The sequence below is a fragment of the Struthio camelus genome, chromosome 4 (genome assembly GCF_040807025.1).
Source record: "Struthio camelus isolate bStrCam1 chromosome 4, bStrCam1.hap1, whole genome shotgun sequence".
Classification (NCBI taxonomy): domain Eukaryota; kingdom Metazoa; phylum Chordata; class Aves; order Struthioniformes; family Struthionidae; genus Struthio; species Struthio camelus.
Genome location: NC_090945.1, coordinates 32,977,715 through 32,994,320, shown reverse-complemented (window position 1 = coordinate 32,994,320; position 16,606 = coordinate 32,977,715). Strand labels below are relative to the sequence as shown.

Here is a 16,606-nt window from a genome sequence, read left to right as displayed (position 1 = left end):
CCAGACAGTCTCTGAAATGTTTTTCAGAAAATAACATTCCAGAATGGAATTTATATGTTTGTTCCTCTTAATAGTTGACCATTCACTGCACTTCCATTTAGAAACTTTCCTATGTCTAAAATACTTCAGATCCACCCACAGTATTTGTTAGTCATGTTGTGCTCATCACTGTCTGAAAGGCTCTTTCCCCAGATGAGGGGAGCTGTTTAATGTAATTGTTAACTCCTATGTATATAAAGATCCTGTGTAAAACTGAACTTTGCATGAAACTGCATTGTTTCAGTGCTGTATTTCTTCATTTAGTACCCCTTACTGATCACTTGTTGTAGTGAGACAACAAAAGTTGTCTTTTGTTCCTGTAAGAAGCGTTTGTTTTCTTGTAGTTAACCCATGAATACAGTATCTGATGAGCCCATTAAGCTGCATGTGTGGGGTTTTTTTTTTTTTTGGAAAAGTAATACAAGATTGGAACATGTTTATTCCATTACACGGTATCAGTCGCAAGAAGGTTATGTCTGTCTTGTCTGGGTATCTTCAGATTATACAAGTTTTTATTATTAGTTAGCTCGCGACCTAACCATCTCGTGACCATTTGGAGATGTCATCAATGCCATGTCATCACTGAAGTAGTGCCACGTTCTGTGAATTGTTCATTCTGAACCAGATGCTTGCTGAGATGTGATGCAGGAAAGTGAGGAAGCAATGTGTTCTCTGAGAATAGAGTTCCTGTTGGAAAGATGTTTCATAACCTGAGAAAAATGGACATCTGGTTTAAAGTAGTCTATTCTATTTGTAGCCTTTCCAAGGAATGCAGTTTGAATGTTTTAAATACTTCTTACTTGAGAAATGGATGTTAAAATTGGCATAAGATCCTTTTTAGGGAAATTGCTGAATTCATTTAAAAATTCATTGCTTTTAATTAGTGAGTAAATGGACAAAAACTAATTTCTGACTTTGGTTTAGATGTGCTATTCCCTTCCTTTTGAATACAGAAAGGAAAAGTCTTTTACCCACCTTATTTATTGTCAGAATAATATTGCGGAAAAAATTTCCGGTCAATGAAGTGTTATATTTAGTGATAATATGATGGCGGGGGGAGAGGGTGGAAGAAAGTAACATACCAGTTTCAAGAAATAAATTTAAACTGATGTTGAAAATGTTAATGCTGAAATCCTTTTTTTTTCTTTATTTCAGATGAAAGAAGCTGATGAAGGCACAGGTTCTGGAGATGGTCCCCTGAAATCAGTACGCAAAAGGAGAGTACGAAAGGACTAAGTTATTTCCGGCTAGTATTTTTAGACCTTGATAATAGTAACTTTGGGTATGCCACTTCAGTAGGCCTGACGGCATTGCAAGTTCCAGAGATTTGAAAGAAAAAATGGGACGCATTGCTACGTAACCTCCTATTTTAATTCTCCAACCTCTTTAACCTTTCCAAACTGTCCTTAGTTTCCTTTTTTAGGGAGAAATATCTGTGAAGAGTTAGCTAGTGTTTTGAGGTTAGAATAAAAGTGAAACTGCAAGTTGGCCACTGGATTTTAAGATAAATATTCTTAGAAATTAGTAGGAGTTGGAGATAAATTTTGACTATAAATATTTTTAGAAAACATTAAAGGAATAAATTATAATATTTTTCAGCTCTAGCACAAAAGTAGCTGTTTACGCATTTCAGCTAAAAGGGCATAATAGTCTAGATGTAGCATCTATAGCAGTTCACACTGCAGAGAGAAAAGGCATTTTTTCTGTGCAGAGCTAAATGCAATAACATTGTTTTTGTATGATTTAGTGCTAGCAACATTTTTTTACTGTAAATTATTTATTTTAGTTGATATTGTTATTTTGGCAGTTCCCTGTTCACTTTATTCATTACAGTAATTTATTTTTAAGAGGTGCTTTAAAATAGAATACTCGTAGAACAAGTAGTTAACTGATGTGACTTGTTTTACTCTTGAACGCAGATATTCAATTTACAGAAGCAAAGCGATACACAGATGACTTTTCAAACTTTTTATAGTTTTCATGTTCCAAGCCAGAATGGCGTAGCCCCTATTTATAGAATACTTGCTAAGTGTACATTATCTCTTAAAAATATTTCATAATTCTTGCTTAACATTAAATTTATTAATACAGATAATTTTTGATGGATTAAGATTTTTACAGGCATAAGTAATGGCTGTTCTCATAATATAGTTTCAATAAACTGCCTACTGTAAGACAAAATTTGTTTTGTTTAAAGTTCAGCTGTACATGTAACAAAACAATAAACTGGAATATCACTGGAAACCTCTTACTGCTTTATGGCTGTCTATAATATATTAGAGTATAAACTGTCAGCAAAGAGAGTCATATGCTAAGAAAAATTAGAAATACATTAATACATAAAGATCCTAACAGATGTCCCTCATGCCTGGCAAGAAGTTAGTTCACTGTAATAAAAGAAATACCTTTGCAGCAAATTGAGTCAGCAAAGATTCTGGAGTTTTGTTTGCTCTGTCATTCCTATGTAAGTCTGTAACAAATGAGTATGTCTTAATTATCCCTAATGAAGAAGCCATTGTCTTCAAGTACTTGTGTTGAAGTGTTTGAAAGTTAGGAATATTGGACTCTATTTTCTGTGGAGAAACAGACAGAAAAGTCTCTGGTAAGAAACGTTAAATGCAGTATTTCCGTTTTCTTTATTCTGTATGCAATAGGTAACAAATGATGACTCCAGGTTCCCCTTTCTGCCTGTGACTTTTTAACCACAGATAGAAACTGTCAGCAGTGAAGGATACCGCTAGTGACTAAGGGGAACTGAGCAGTAGGTCTAAGGATGGAACTGCTGATTACTGTGAGGTGACAGCATTTCAGGACTCATTTTGCAGTAATCCTATCTTGGGCTGATTTAAAAACAAAAATCCTTTGGAGCAGTTAACAGCATTTGTTTTTTGCATCAGTATGTGGTCATTTCTTGGCTGTGATATATATATTGGTCTTCGTATAGGGGGGCCCTTGTCTTCCCTGAACACTTTTGATCCTAGGGTTGCCATAAAGTCTTGATTAATATACCCCATCAACATCTTTGCCTCTGTGTCATTTCAGTAAATAAGGAGCCATTTATTATGGGTACGATCATCTTAAGTAGCATTGCTACACCACTCCCTTGCTGTTTGCAGTAATACTGACTTTGTAAATGCCTTTCTCACTTTAAAACTGGCTTAATCATTTCAATTACCTGGAACTTGGAGACAGAAGACATAGATAGAAGACTTCTGCACCAGCTGATGTAGATCTCATCTTATGCTAGTAACTAGGGGAGAAATGCCAGGACTAACTATGGGATTTGAGGCTCTAGATTCAGGAAGCCAGGCAAAAGGGGAACCCTGACACTGATATTTTTATCACTGAGATTTCACCCTGCAGTTCCTGCATCTAGTGGACTTAAAACAACATATATTTTTAGAAAAATACCTAATCTTGGTTTCATGGCTGCTTGCAAGTGCTTTGAAATTAACAGAATAATGATAATCCAGTCCCAGCATGCTTTGCTATTACAATTGCTGGCGGTCTACCTGGAATGGCTCGAGTATCGGAGCTTTGCAGCCTGTGTTCCCCCTGGCTGTGTCATGGCTGAGTAAGGCCATCTCACTGACAAAGCCAAGTCCCAGAGTGAGAATTTTCTGTGTTCAGAGGAGGCTAAGTAGGACTGAAGGCTTTTAGAGGAAACAGATGCTGCTTCTTCACTTTACAAAAGTGAACCTTTTCTTAAGATAGCAGTATGCTCTCTTGGTTTCTCACAACCTGTTCCTCCTCAGTTACTTCATCACACCTTGGTGAAGGTAGAAGCTAATAAGTCTGGTTTCTGCCCAGTATTGAGCTAGTTACCTGTTTAGGAAAAAATAAAATTGCTTATGCATTTCTCTTACAGTTGACGACAGGAACCAGCACAAGTTTTAGCTCTGAGGACACTGGATGCAATCTATCAGGCCTTTACTGTCACTCCCTATCCCCCTTTTACAGACAAGCCTATGGAAATGTAAGATACATGGGTGAAAATACCACATCAGTAATTAATCTGAATCCCAAAATTTGCTAATCACATCTGAACTTTCAGACTTCATCTATGCAGAAAACAATTAAGCAACACACTTACTTTTCTACCTTTTGATTATAGATACCTATGAACACTTTTGGGATTTACAAGTGTTAAACCAATTCAGACAAATCAAAAGCTTTTATTTAGTGTAAAGTCAGAAATACAACATCTTTTAAATGGTCATAAGTTAAATGAAGGCCACAATAGTGGGCTGTTAAATGTTTATACATTAAATGACTGCTATATACATAGATGGGTAAAATATCACTATCCAGTATTACAATACAAAACCATGATTTTAAGATTACTTGGTCTCAGGAGGCTTGCTGAAGTTTAACAAGTGCATGCTCTGTTACCACTTGACATTGGTAGGTATCTCTTACAGTGCAGAGGAAAATGTTTAGTGACATGGCTTTTACACTAGGATGGCTATAATGAAATGTAATTTTTTAGAAGTGCTCATTTGTGGGTTTTTGTTTGTTTGTTTTAATCCTCAAACCGTTAAGACATCAAGTAGGTACTAGCCAGGTGATTAATTCTACCTCCTAGCAGTTCTTGGATGTAGTCAGAGCTCTAAATAGGCAGTAAAAGGAAAGAGAACAGTCCATAGATTATTAAAATAATTTTAGATGTTTATAGGACCCCCCCCCCCATCACATAGATGGGATCAGCCATTTGTGCCTTGGTAGGCAGAATTCCCACCACTACCCCAAAAATTGTCATAATTAGGTTTCTTGACTCAAACTTTTAACCAACCCTTAGGACATAATTAGGACTTTATCTGCAGTCATTTGGGCTGACACTCCAATAATAAGTGCTATACAGCCATTTTAAATAGAGATAAATTGGGAGACCTCTCTCAGGGGAAGGGAACCTCACAAGGTCTGCTTGCAATTGAGAAAGAGCAGTGCTTAGCTGCTGAGAAACTTGCGTTTTTTTGAGCTGGGTTTATTCTACCATTACGGCCGCTTGCTCATGCAATTCCTGCAGCTTTATTTTTCAGAATCTGTCATAGCAAAGATGAAAGAGAACCTTGAACTAATGATTCCTTTTGTTAAAGTAAAATGGCTTCATTACCTAAGAGCCAGACATAAGTTTTGGGTAACATCCGTAAGCAAGTCTGGTAAGCTGCTATTGGCAAGATGAACCAGATGCAACTTTTAATAATGATAAAACTTACATTGTTGTTTGTATTTCAGCTTCTGCTTTTTTTATTACTACTGGTTTTGCTAGATGTGTCCTCTCTCTGGGAAGTGCTGAGGACCATGAGGGCTGAGCGCCCCTACAAAGCCTAATAAAAGACAGCCCAGCCAGCATAAGGCAGGACACCTTGACATTAGGCACCGCCTGGAGCAGCTCAGCTTGAGAGGCAGAGCCACCTCCACTACTGTCGCCTCTTCTACCTTAGATGGTTTTGTGTTATGCCTCAAGAGGTACTTTACAAGCTTAGGCTTTGTGGCAGGAACAGTTCCTCTAAGGCCTGACGCTAAGACAGGTTTGGCGCTTCAGGAGGAAGGTAAAAGGTGGCAAGGAAAGATTTTTTTTTTTTTTTTTTTTCCTCAACTCCTCACTGCAGATTTTTCAGAAGGAGCAAGAGGAACATCGTTGGCTTTCTGTTTCTGTCAAGCTTATTACTCATCATTTTTGTAACGCTTAATTACACAACTGAAAACCTCCTGGAAGATTAGGCATTATGATGCAGTGCCTGATCGTTCTTTGAGGAACTAGGGGAGTGAAAATGGTTTGAAGTGTGCATCTTACAAATTACAAACAGTCTGATATTGCATCAGTTCAGTATTTCCCTGATGTGAGTTAGCTTATCCATGCTCCCCTTTCCCTTACCCTCCCCCTCCCAAAAATCTTAATTCTTTTTCTGTATCAAAAGAAAAATAATCACATCTGCAAGCCCTGCAGAAAATGTTATACTGTTTTACGTCACAGAAACAACCAACTAGTTTACAGGTTTTTGTTTAAAGTTGCTTGGCAGAGATTATGGATAGTACTATATAGCGATCTAAGTATATTTGAGGTGAAAAAGGTGAGGCAATTGAAACCTTATTTGACATAAATATTTGAAGTTTAACACTTCCATTTTATAATTGTATGATTTTGCTAGTCAAGAACACTACCCTAAAACCTTGTCAAAGGTAGCCAACAGACACGTTTGTTTAACCTGAAAAACTGACTCCAGTTTAACGAGATATGTTCATTTTTAAAACATAAATATGAAAGTCTAGTTAGTTTCTACACTACACTTGCACATTGCGTAATCTTAACAATACACAAACTTGTCTCCTGTTCATGATAATGCTCTTAATTCTGTTTATCACTGAAGCTTACAATCTTCAGGTATCCAGTAAAGCCACAAACTAAGTTATTTAGCTCATGTAGCCTATGCCAATTAAAACAAAAAAGACAGCAGCAGTACAATGACATTGTCTGTGAATCAACCCTTACTTCCTTTTGCTTTTTGTGTCAGTTGTTTGGAAAACGCTAGATGCTGACATCAGATTTTCTATATACTGTCCAAGAACTTGGTTTTCTGATTTCAGTTTCAAGTTTTCTTCTTTGACAGCGTCTACTCGTGCTGACAGATCTGTGAAAGTGATATTAATCATAAGAAACGTTAGATGTTATTGCATGCAGTAAAGAATATATTCTGTGTGCCTATATCGGTCTATACACATTTTTAACATGGGAAACATGGCTGTATGGTGTTAGCTTTTAAAACACTGTGCTACTCCCAAGTTTCACCTAAAGGAGTCTCCTTCCTTGGAGATGTTCAAAAGCCATCTGGACACAATCCTGGGCAACGCGCTGTAGGTGACCCTGCTTGAGTAGGGGTGGTGGACTAGATGATGTCCGGAGGTCCCTTCCAACCTCAACCGTTCTGTGATTCTGTGACCTTTTTCCTTAAATTATTGTAGCACAGTATTTTATGACAAATTTGTTACACAAGCCAGTTGTTACTCTGTACCTTGATTCTTTTCTGGACTGTTTTTGAAGTAAGCTATTGCAAACTAAACTGTTGGAAACAAAGTTTCAATTATGAACAGGCTCAAAGATGTAGGTTGACTAATAACCCTGGGAAGATAACCTGTCACCCCAATATTGCCCCTTCTGCCTCTTGTGTGTTAGGAGAGTTAAGCAAGCACTATATTGCATAATGGCAGAAAGAAAACCTGCTTGGTATCACTGAAGGCTCTGCTGAGATCTTGTTTATATAACTTCAACTGCGTAAGCGACGTTTCTTCTGGACAGCAGCACTTTCAGAGTACGGTAGGGCAGAACAGTGAGGTTCTCTTTTGTTTAATGCTATCCTTATAAAAAAACCTAATGTGCCAAGCTGCTAACCTTCGAGTGTGTGCTGAAGTTCCAAAACTTGATTAATAAGCCGTGTTTTCTCCTCTAACTCCACCTGATTCTCAGCTTCAACAGCTGCAATAAATCATACGAGCTTTAATGCAATACCCGTACCTTAGAAAAAATAACAACAAAGAAAAACAACATGAAGAACTTATACCATCCATGTCAGCATTCATCATTGTAGAACGGGCGCTTTCCACTTTTGAACAGTGTAATCTTGAGAGAGGTTCTGCTTAAAGAAACAGAAGTTAGAAGAGGCAGCTGTCACTGCAATAACTGCTTTTATATTTGATTTTTAGATGGGCTCTGCTACTTGGTGGTGAAAAAGCCACCACTTAAGCCTGAGGCAAACAACACTTTTCTAACATTCTTAATTATTTTCATGTTACAGCCTTAAACATGGCACGTAAGTATAATTCCTCGATTAACTGCGCTCCAGTTTGTAAGGACAGCTCGTCCAGACTCCTCCCCAGCACACAAAAAAACCCCGGTGTTTCAATGATGCAATTACCTTCCTCTCAGTGCAGATCTTTCTAGAACCGGCTACTACAGAAACCCAGCAGCGCACGGCCACCCCCTCGCCCCCCACCCCCTGCCCCGTCCGCTCGGGCACCCGCCTCGCCGGCAACGGCCGCCGTGGCTCCCCCCCACCCCCGCCTGCGCCAGGGGAGGCCGCGGCCGCCTGCTGGGCGCGCTCCCCGCTGCCTGGACCCACGACCCCCCCCCCCCCCCCGGGAAGCGCCGCCCGCCGCCGCCGCCTCGCTCCCCGGCCCGGCCCGGCCTGCCGATAACCGCCGCCCGCAGCGCCCCGGCCCCGGCCCGGGCCGCCCCCGCCAACGCCCTCCCCGCGGCGGCCAACGCCCGCCCAGCCCCGCCCCGCCCCGCCGCCACCTCGCGCCGCCGCCGCCTCCCTGCGGGCTGCGCCCCGCGCCCCGGCCCGGCCCGGCGCCGCCGCTGTTGCCACCTCCCGCTGCGCCTGCGCCGCCGCCCGGCTGCCGGCCCCGCGCGCGCGCGCGCACCGCCCCCCCCCCCCGCCTCCCTCCCTCCAGCGGGGCGGGAGACCGGCCGCACGGCAGCGCGGGCCACAGCCAATCGGCGCGGCGGGGCGGGGCGTGCCTGCAGGACGGCCTCTGCGGGCGGGGCGGGGCGGGGCGGGGCCCTGCTCGCGCCGCGTGCCCGGCGCCGCTCGCGCCTCGCGCGGCTCCGGCCGGCCGCAGGGCTGCCGGGGCCAAAGGCACCTGCCTGCCTCCCCGTGCGTGGGCGGGTACCGCGCTCGGGACCTGGCAGCGGTGCGCAGCAGGTACTGCCCTCCCCGAGCCGGCGGGGGCCCGCAGGGGGTGGTGGTGGTGCCGTTGGAGGCCAGGCTGAGCCGAGCCGAGCCGACCTGCTCGGGCGCTTCGGCGTCCCTAGCAGCTCCCTCGCACCCGGGAGGGCAGGCGCTTGCCCCGGCTATTAAGGTCGCACCGCCCGGCCTGGGAGCGCGCAGGGGGTGTGAGGGTCGGGCTCGTGTGAGAGCAGCGCGCCCTGCCTGGAGCGTGCAGGGGGAGGGGGCGCATCCCCCTCACCCCGCGCCGGTGGCTGCGCTCTCCTTGGAGGCCGCCCTGTCCCTGCTAGAGGCTCCCAGAGCGGCTGTGAGTTTCGAGATGGCACCGAGATGCCCACAAAGCCTGCTCACCCCGCAACGGCCGCCTCGCGCGCCCGCCTCCCAAACGGTCGCTCCGCAACGGCCGCCTCCCAACGGCCGCCTCGCGCGCCCGCCTCCCAACGGCCGCCCCGCAACGGCTGCCTCGCGCCGCGGCGGGCGCTGCAGGCGAGGCAGCGGTGTGTGGGGCGAGGGGGCCCTCTGGCGTCCGGGAAAGGCTATCGCAGCCCCCGCCTCCCTCACAGGCAGGGGTCGGGGAAGCGCGTGGTGGGGGGGGGGGTTGGTTTGGTTTTGTTTTTTTGGTTCTTAATCGCGTACAGTCCTTTCCCGTTAAGTCGTGCCGCTGAATTACGGCTGAAATAATGAAAGTAAGTATGCGGCTAAGTTCATATCAACGTTTTTCTGATAAAAGCAAATTTGTTTGGTGCTGAGATACTACCGCAGATATTTAGAGCGCTAGTCCTTAACCGGAGGCTTGTCGTTCTTTGTTGTTTCAGAAGAAATTAAGTAAGGGAAAGGCATATTTTCTTCAGTGTGCGACTCTTTCAATGTTGTGTAGGCTGGCAAAGCCTGAGAAGCATTGCAGAAGAGTCACAAATGTGTGATTTCAGTCAGCTCTCAGTCATATATGAAGGCTTCTGGAGGGAGGAGAAACAGTTTTCAACCAGCTGGAGTCCAGCGGGGTTTACTTGCTCAGGTACAAGCTATGTAAGCATGGCTGTACTGCTTCCAGTAGATTAGCCTACAACAGAGTGCCCAGCTCAAGAAACCTGTGAATTAGCACCTTGCTTCTGGATCTTACAGCACTGGAGATCATATCACAAAGAAACCTAAGTAACTTCACATAACCTGACTAGACTAGAGCAACTAAGTAACTCTAAACCAGCACTATGGTTTCTGCGTTGTGTTCCCTAGAAGTTATTAGCGCTTGCACAAAGGCATTGGCAGCTTGCCTGGATCCCTAGAGTAAAACACTGGCCAGACGTGTTGTCCCCTTTGGACCTGGTAGGACAGTCTGTGGGACCTGAGTTAATGTCAGTGGCTTCACTGAAGTGACTCTGCACTGTGTACCCTGTAGTACCTGTACAGATACTGTGTATTTGGGTATTCCTTTGCTCTAGATATCCCCAGCTGTCCCTTACCCTGAGGTACTGGAAAGCAGACACCATTTCTCTTTTTTCTTGAGGCTTGCTGTACGTTCTTACAGAAAATTGCTTTCCATTGCTACAATTCTTTGCTTGTATTTCTAAAAGGTCTGGAAGACATACAAACATTGACCAAGATCCTATTGCTGTAAGTGCTGTACAAACAGAAAACAAAAAGCTAGTCTTCTGTCCTCGATAATTTACATTAATATCAGCACTAGGAAATTTGAGATAATCTGCTTGTTCATAATTTGCATGCTTTTGGATAGGAAATATCTTGATGTTTTGTAAGATGTTTGAACACCCTTCCTTCAGTTTGAAATGTTAATTTAATATGTTGCCTGTGAACCAGATTCTTTGCTTGAATACACCTGTGCTTATGTTTGATTACTCGGGTGTCTTGAAGTCATTTGGCCCAAAATAAGCTTCTAGTCATTTGTAAGAGAGGTGAAAGAAAGAAGAGCAAAACAAGGATGTCTGAAGGATTTTGTTACCTTTTGAGGGGTTTTCTGCTTCTGCACTTGGGCCTCCTATTGGTCAAGTAGGGAGTGACCTGCAAACTGAAGCTGCCACTTTTTACCCTTTTATTATTGGGTTTCTGGAAGCTCTTTCCTTACTGGTTCTTGACCTGTATGTTACAGGGGTGGGGCAGAAATATATCTCATTTTAGTTAAATAATTTGATGCCGTGTAGATGTGGAGGAAGGTACAGGCATTTGGGAAGTGTGTCCCCTGCTATATTTTTTTTAATACACTTTGGAAAGTATGTCTTTCTAATATCTTGCATCTTGTGGGTGCCTCCACAGTATTAACAGGTTGTTAATTAAACAACTGGCTTTAACTTCACAATCATATGAATTCAGATTAGAATGAACATTGTTCAAGTTTGAAAACATATTTTAATTAGAGCTGCTGCAGGCTGTTTGTATTGGAAAATGAGTGTTGTTACCCTCCTCCCTCCTGTTAGCTGGTCTGCTTAGAACAAAGTATATTACCTTCTCTACAAAAGGCCTTTTTAACCCCAGTAATCCTTCTTAATCCCTGCAGGCAGTCCTCTCAGATCATAGCTGGGCTTTAGGAACTTGTCAGTAACTCTCCTTGATTGCTGTTTTTAAAGTGACATGCGCTTGTCACCCTGTTATGATCTTGCTTGCACTTGTTACGTGGCATGCTTGGCAATCAGCAGGTTCTCCTAATGCTCTCTAGTGAGACAGTCTTCAGCACTATGATTAAGGAAGGTGGGGAGGAGAAGAGGAAATATGGCTAGAGTTTACAAACAGATACAGATGGATACACGGAGGCATTGCTTACCAGGTGAAGAAACTTCCTGTGTTTTATACCATAACAGGAAAAAAATTGTTACAGGTTAATCCTGAGGAAGCACCCCTCACTGATGCAGAAGTTCCTCCTTGCTCACTACATTGTACTTGCTGTCTCTTGTCTAAGCTGTCTCAAAATGAGCAGAGTAATAGTGAATAATGTGATGGGGTCAACAGTAGTAATTCTAAGAGCTACTGGTTTACCTACTGTTTCTGTTTTGCTGCATATACTGTTGAGGGCTAATCCAGTGCTAATCCATTTCTTTTTTTATTATTCTTTTTATAATATTCTCTGAGGCATTTTGCCAAAGCAGGGGAGGCATTCATGATATTGGAGCCTTATATTATCTTCCTTTTACAAGAACAGCAAGTTTCACTGTACAAATGCAATTATCTGTACTTACGTGTATCCTAAGTTCCAATTAAGGTTTCCTAAAACTAGCTAACATTGCTAGCAAAAAGAATTAATTTATTCAGTTTCACTGAAAATAACATTTTTGTTTAAAATAGCAACAACCTCTCTCGGATATTAGGCATCAATAGGAGTTAACTTGAATGCATGTATGTGTACAGTTACAAACCTATGAGAGAGAATTTTATTGCTCTTGACTCAGATTCTAGTAGTACATCACCGTTAATAGCAAACAGCTTCAGATGTTTTATTTCTAAAACGTGTGTACGTCCTATTTTTCCATGGTATGCAGTGCAAACCAGTAAGCCTTCCACTTCCTTTTTGGCAAGGTTTCAGGCACTAGAGATGCCAGTGTAAACTAACGGATAACAGAGGCTTCACTGTTCATCAGCAGAATAGAAGTGTATTCTCCTTTTCATCAACAGAAAGTATTGTATGCGTTTCTGAGATGAGTTCACTATTTGAACTGTAGCTTTCTCCTTTAACTAGTGTTGCCACAAAGAAAAAGATGATAAGGAATACTACTGGCTTAATACTTTTTCCTTGCAATAGTAACTGGTACAGACCCTTTATGTCAACTCTTTACCATTTTGTCTCTCTGCAGAGATGACAGCCTCTGAGAAGCTTTTTTTAGTGATGTTGCTTTCTGTACATTTCTGTACAATTATTGCTACTCTTTCCCAACAACCACAAGAGGCTTGTAGCGCATAATACCTTGTGCAAATTTACAGCCACAGCTCAAAGAAAGACTTTTGTCAAATGCAGAATTTGTGAGTAGTTTTTAGTTTGCACTTTTCCAGACAAAATCAAATTATTACACAAAATGAACAGCTCTTTTGGCTCACATTGATCTAACTATTGTGTATGTCCCTAATTACTGTCTACGTTGTGGTAGAGCCTTAGGCACCAAATGAGAACGGGACTTCATGGATGAGGTAATCTATGAGCGTATAGTTGTGGAGGGGGAGGGAATCTCTTTAAAAAGCCTACAAAAAGAGAGCCTTAGAAAGCTATATTTTCTCATTAATTCTAAGAAGGCCTCCCTTCTGAGGAAATTGTATCCTATCTGATTGCAAGATCGTGCAGGGGTGCATGTATTCGTTTGTACACGGACTGCACACAGATGAGTGCAGAATGAGGAGCTGAACAAGCCTTTTTTTTGTTTGTTTTTTTAAGTTGTGCGTAGAAGATGGAGGATGAAATGAATGGCACTCATTGCAGTGTCAAGCTGTAAATACCAACACGTGGCATCATGTTGGCCTGTTACCGGTTTGATCCTCCTTGTAATCATCTGCTGTGTGTCTGTCACCGAATTTCGTGGAAGACTTTTTAGCGAGGTTCCATAAAGCTGTACTAGTAACAATGAGATGAAAAGCTATTTTCCTGTTTTATTAAGTTAGGCCTAAGTATTTAGAGCTTTATTTCTGCTTTTTAAAGAGAATGTATGAGAATATATGAGAAATTCAGTCCTTAATGTTGGCTTTCTGGGAAATAGTATTTTAAAAAAAGAATAAGAGAAGTTTATGCAACTTTTAGGTATTGTTTCACTGTTTTGTTTTCTTTTTGGCTTAATTTCTTCTTTACTTTCATTTGGGCCTGTAATTTTAGGGGGGGAAAGATTATCAATTGAGTGCTATGATTTTATACATTAAAGGATATTTCTTTCACTAAGGGTGAAAATATTTTCTTACCTCTCACAAATGCTGTTAATGAATGCTTTCCTTGGTTTCAAAGGCTTGTGATATTGCTATTAACATATTGATCAAGAATTTTGTCTTGCTGCCATTTCATTTTCATCCTGATTTAAAGTGATTTATTTTTAATACCTGTGTACTGAATGACTAGCAAAATGCTACTGTTTTGAAAGAGCATTAGCTATTAAATATTCATGGATTGCGCTCAGTTAATCAGGCTCAGAAACCCCTGTTGCTTTGTCACAATAGCTTTTCACTATACTAAAGAAACTCTGATATGAAGGATTTTTTTTTGATTATGTTATCAGATTGTATATATGTAACGCATTCTTCTACTTGTCTATGTTAGTACATTTTTAAAAGATGGGAGGAAAGCCTCATGTGGTGAGTGCAAATATAACGTAGTTCATTAAAACCAGTGCGTCTTTGTGATCCTACTTAAATTGTAATTATGGAACACTTGCTTCTAAACATCATCAGCTCATCCTCAGGCAAAGTCCGCTTGTTCATAATGTTATTTTAAGATGTATGTATTGCTTGTTGTGTTTCTTTATTCCTTGCATGAACTTACTGCTGTCCATCCTAAGGAATCTTTTTCTCTCTCACTCTATAATACTTTTCTCCTCCTCTCTCCATGAACCTTACTATATTCTCTCTCTCTCTCTCTCTCTCTCTCTCTCTCTCCCTTCAAGAGAAAGCTTACCTGAATATATCACTTTGTTTTCAGTTGCTCTGAATTTCTCTCTCGACTTTTGAGTGACTCTCCCTCCCTCTTCACTACTGGGAAAACGCTCTGGTATCAGTAGCAGATCTTGTATTAAGAGGCCTCATTTGGGGAGTTCATTCTTCTTGGAGAGCGATCCACTTGTACTTCAGATCTTTGTGCAGTGCATGCTACACATCTTACTTGTTTAATTTCAGATGAAGAGGGGAACTATTAATGCTGTCTGGAAGTGGTTTAAAAAAATGGAAAGTTCTGCTATACAGTGCAATCAGCGATAACAATCTTTGTGTAACTCAGAAGGGACTGAATTTCAGAATAGAAAGGAATAGCACAGGAGCAAAGTCCTCTTCCTGATGTGAACACGAGCTTCATATGACTTTGGGTGTGTTACTGCAGTCAAGAATCTAGTAATTTTAGAGGTGCAATTTCTTAGGTGCAGCAGAATCTTATTTGCACTATTGCTGAGCAGTTACTTCTACATCTGTGATATCTGTCAGAGCTTAAGCATTAGTGAATATCAAGTCCTGAATGCCTAGGCTGGCTTTACTGTTGCATAGCTTAGCCTCTCTGGAAGTCATTGCAGAGTCATTCCTAATCTGTTCTTGCCCTATTATCTGTGCAGCAAGCCACGAAAAGGTGTCGTAGGAAACTTACTGTTCTGCACTTTTTCAGAGAAATAGTCTTAGGTTCACTGTCAGGAAGACACTCTGTTATTGCAAGACTTGCCCCAAGGACTTGAATTTTATCTTATTGTGAATAGTTCAAGTCAACCACATATGTCACTAAGCTATATGCTTTAAAAAAAACAAAGTAATTGCATTGAAACATCCATTTCAGCTCCATCATGCTCATATGAAATTGCTGAAGAACTACATTCTAAAAATAAGGTTAACTTCATGTGCTTTTTATATACAAGATATAGAAGATGGAACTTAAAATAACATTTTTTTTTAATCTTAAAAAAAAAAAGTAAAGAAAGGAAAAATGGGACTTGCATTATTCATTAATCAACAATCCAGAAGCTAGTGTAAATTAGCACAGGTCTATGGCAGCCATGCTGACTTGCTACAGTTGATACTCTGGCCGCACCTTTCTAAATAATTTATTGTCACTCATATTAACTCACGTCATTTTTCCAGTATATAGAAATATCCTGCCTCTCATTCCAAATCACTTTTACTCCGTAAGTTAGAGGGGCAAAGGGAGACATTCTTTGCTTTTGTAGTTTCCTTAAAAACTACTAAATTCTTAATAATGGGGATTTAAATGATCAGTTCATTTCTGTTACTAATTAGTTTGTATCACTTTTTGTGAGCTCTCACTAGAGCATGTCAAACAGCACCTTTCCACATTCAAGAGGAAAGGCTGAGACTATCTGTATTTTTTTGATATTAGCAACTACTAAGTTAACGCTTCTGAAATTTTTTTCTTTCTAAACAAGTGAAAGATAACATGTATTTCTTATCTGAGCAGATATCTTATTCTTAACATATGCTATTATGTGAAAACTGTGATAGCCCCTAGACCCCCCAAAATCTCAATTTTTAATTAGTCGTAAGGCTTATTCAACTGTTTACTTAAGGGCATTTTCTAAAAATACATTGTACTTGGTAATGAGGAACAAGAGATTTGTGTGCTCACCCAGTGTTATTATTCAGCCGATGGAATCTGTAGTTCATCACTAGATTACTGTAGTTCCTTACCTGAATCGTCTGCCAAAGAAATGTTGGTGAAAGTGCCGTCCTCCTCATCCAGAGGTAACTCCATTTTGCTTCCTTCTTTTGAGCAAAGTTTAAGTGCATTAAGCATAACAGTTGTCAGCCATTTTTCAGTGTGCATGTGACTTCTCTTGTTAAATCTTTAATGAGTCCATACACCACACAGGTGTTATCTGATCCTGTCTGCAACTATACACATCTTTCTTTCAGTGTGGTATCTCATCTGAACTTTGAGCTCTTTTCCGGAAATTGTTAAACTGGAAGGTTAAAGAGTATAACAGCTTTGTCAAATACATACTGAGCAAATGCCATTGTTTCAGACTCTTTTTGTGAAAGAACTGTGTTTTCACGCTAAGGAGGCTTAGTTTTTTAATTTTTCTCTAGGGCCGTGTACGTTTCTTTGGATAGAGGAAAAGAGGGAAAAATTGACTTTTAAGTGTTCAGAAATGTTACTTATAGCCCAAACAAATTCAATAGACAGTTTTGGGAGCAGCCGGTTAAAAATCTAGTCT

General features: G+C 41.3%; 3 protein-coding genes across 7 annotated transcripts in view; 2 read left to right on the top strand and 1 right to left on the bottom strand.

Moving 5' to 3' along the window:
* The window catches only part of CLGN (calmegin), a 33,437-nt gene extending 27,805 nt beyond the window's left edge, over positions 1-5,632 (top strand). For all 3 annotated transcript variants that reach the window (XM_068942098.1, XM_068942097.1, XM_068942100.1), the window contains one exon: positions 1,195-5,632. In XM_068942098.1, coding sequence (XP_068798199.1) covers positions 1,195-1,275 — 81 coding nt within the window. In that variant the 3' untranslated portion in view covers positions 1,276-5,632. The remainder of the gene's footprint in view (positions 1-1,194) is intronic.
* On the bottom strand, positions 4,195-16,319 carry SCOC (short coiled-coil protein). 2 transcript variants are annotated; one of them, XM_009689296.2, is made up of 4 exons: positions 16,080-16,319; positions 7,599-7,670; positions 7,430-7,513; positions 4,195-6,671 (listed from the first exon to the last, which is right to left on the bottom strand). In XM_009689296.2, exons 1-4 carry the CDS (start codon positions 16,213-16,215, stop codon positions 6,529-6,531), a joined length of 435 nt encoding a protein of 144 aa, XP_009687591.2. In that variant the 5' UTR covers positions 16,216-16,319; the 3' UTR covers positions 4,195-6,528. The 2 variants fall into 2 exon arrangements, with proteins under 2 accessions (XP_009687591.2, XP_068798210.1); XM_068942109.1 differs by lacking the exon at positions 16,080-16,319 and adding an exon at positions 8,333-8,432.
* MAML3 (mastermind like transcriptional coactivator 3) overlaps positions 8,633-16,606 on the top strand; it is a 327,612-nt gene continuing 319,638 nt past the window's right edge. For both annotated transcript variants that reach the window (XM_068942095.1, XM_068942093.1), the window contains exon 1: positions 8,633-8,741. The gene's annotated coding sequence lies outside the window, so the exon portion shown is untranslated. The remainder of the gene's footprint in view (positions 8,742-16,606) is intronic.

What these genes read in the sequence shown, in the direction of transcription:
- SCOC (XM_009689296.2), bottom strand. Translation starts at nt 16,215, where the DNA reads ATGCACACTGAAAAATGGCTGACAACTGTTATGCTTAATGCACTTAAA. An exon ending in TTCTTTGGCAGACGATTCAG is followed by an intron (nt 7,671 to 16,079) that starts GTAAGGAACTAC and finishes TTCTTTAAGCAG; the next exon opens with AACCTCTCTCAAGATTACAC. An exon ending in GATGAATGCTGACATGGATG is followed by an intron (nt 7,514 to 7,598) that starts GTATAAGTTCTT and finishes GATTTATTGCAG; the next exon opens with CTGTTGAAGCTGAGAATCAG.